Source organism: Loa loa (genome assembly GCF_000183805.2).
Source record: "Loa loa unplaced genomic scaffold supercont3.1586, whole genome shotgun sequence".
In the NCBI taxonomy this organism is placed as follows: domain Eukaryota; kingdom Metazoa; phylum Nematoda; class Chromadorea; order Rhabditida; family Onchocercidae; genus Loa; species Loa loa.
Window position 1 is genome coordinate 1 of NW_018109765.1, and position 1,862 is coordinate 1,862.

At 32.2% G+C, this 1,862-nt stretch overlaps 1 protein-coding gene across 1 annotated transcript; it reads right to left on the reverse strand.

Moving 5' to 3' along the window:
* Nucleotides 1–66: 66 nt before the first annotated feature.
* LOAG_15169 (hypothetical protein) lies at nucleotides 67–892 on the reverse strand (the record flags this gene model as incomplete). Its single annotated transcript, XM_003150662.1, has 3 exons — nucleotides 67–256; nucleotides 514–612; nucleotides 873–892. The coding sequence occupies 3 exons, from the start codon at nucleotides 890–892 to the stop codon at nucleotides 67–69; spliced, it is 309 nt and encodes a 102-aa protein (XP_003150710.1).
* Nucleotides 893–1,862: the final 970 nt, after the last annotated feature.

The following is a 1,862-nucleotide window of genomic DNA, read 5'->3' on the forward strand; positions in this document are numbered from 1 at the left end:
GTAAGGAATCTTGTCCATTCTCAGAAATATTACATTTAAAGAATTTGAATTGTCCTGACAAGAATATCAAACAAAGCATTCTATTTTGTATTCCATAATGTTCCATATCAGAATGATATCGAAATGCTTACCACTGCCTTCAAGATTTACTTTCTCGAAATCTTCAAATTTCATTATCACAAAAACAGTACAGTTGATTATTCCATAGAAAGATATCGGGAATTTCGCCGTTTCTTTACGGAACGTTCCCATATATCTGAAATAATTCAATGGTTTAAATCGCAACTAGGGAATTAGCTTAAATGACAACAGTCTTAACAGAAGTTGTTTATCAGCGGTTACTTCTTACTGTCTACATATTCAATTGTATTTTTCAGTTTATGATTGTTTAAAATGCTAATAGACCAAAGTTCATATGCATATTTTTAAGTGTTAAGTGATTTGTTTTACTGCCAAATGATGGCATTGAAATCCAGAATAAGTGAAAACGAATGAGGTGGATGTGTAACATACTCATCTTCGATGTATTCAATAGGAAAGTATGAAAGCGCCTTTACATAATTGCCGTAATTAGTTAATACTTTTGTATGGGCAATGGTTTTCTGTGTTGAACTGAAAAAATAACTGGTGAAATACAACGATAAGTTAACATTGCTATTTTTTATTTTGACTCGTAAGGATACCTGGCACATTTTCGATATCTATCTTATTCTCGGAAGCTTCAAAGAGATTTGTTTCGGTCGCCTGCCCCAAAAATCAGGATTTACTTCCGCTTCATTTATTTATTTCTGTTCTACCAGCTCTTTTCAATTGCTCTTTCCCAGTTCAGTAATTGAAATTTTTTAAATTACAAAAGAAAGGAGATTACTAACTTGATAATTTCGTATTTCATCTCGATAGCTCCAGTCCTTGAAAATAACAGGTATTAAAGTTTTTATAAACAAGTTTTCAGTGGACTGAATGACTGAATCCAAAACAATGGATTAGTAGGGTTGTGCCAAATTAAAACAATTGAAGACATGTAAATAATATCACAGATTTAACTTCAGATAAACAAGGCAAGCAAGCAAGTTGCAGTGATAAGGAATACTTTGAGAACTTTCTTTAGCACGACATAAGTTCTGGAGTAAACGGACGACGATGAATTAAAAATACGTGGAACAAACATTTCATTATAAAACAATGTTCGGCCATTTCGAAGATGAAGTGGCCATTGGCTCTCGACACCTTCATATGGTTGTAAGTTTCCACGATAGTTGTCAAATCTAACCTTAAAATAACACATTAAGAAACTGATGAAAATTGTTCACCTATCAGAGATTATCAATCAGTGGGACAAGTTTCCATTTTCTGAATGCATGAAATGAATGTCTGGTTTTTTGTTTTGCCATTTCATGACAATATGGAAGTTATCGCATGCAGAATGCAACACAATGACAAAATACTGTCATTTTCATATCTATTTTGAACAAAGTCGGAATTGTTCGCAAGTTAAAACACAACTTCTAAAAGTTTCGGTTTTCTTTCTTTTTTTATGGAATAGAAATTTGTCCATGGACTTACAAACTGACTATGGAAGAACGTTTTAGATCTTTTTGTCCAAAAAAGTCTTGTGATTAGGATAACGAAATAATTAAATGACTGTTGCTCTTAGGTAATCTTATCCCTCAATTATTAAATCTCACTTGAAAAAAAAAAAACTGGCAAGTTTTTGGATGAGGAAAGAAAGAAAAGTTTCCTGAAACGTGAAATTAGAATGAAAATTTGAGGAACATGTCGAACTAAATAATTAATGAAAGAAGTATTAACCAGCTTTGGATCTGGATAGCTTTTTAAAACTCCGTCATGATTAAAAATGAGCG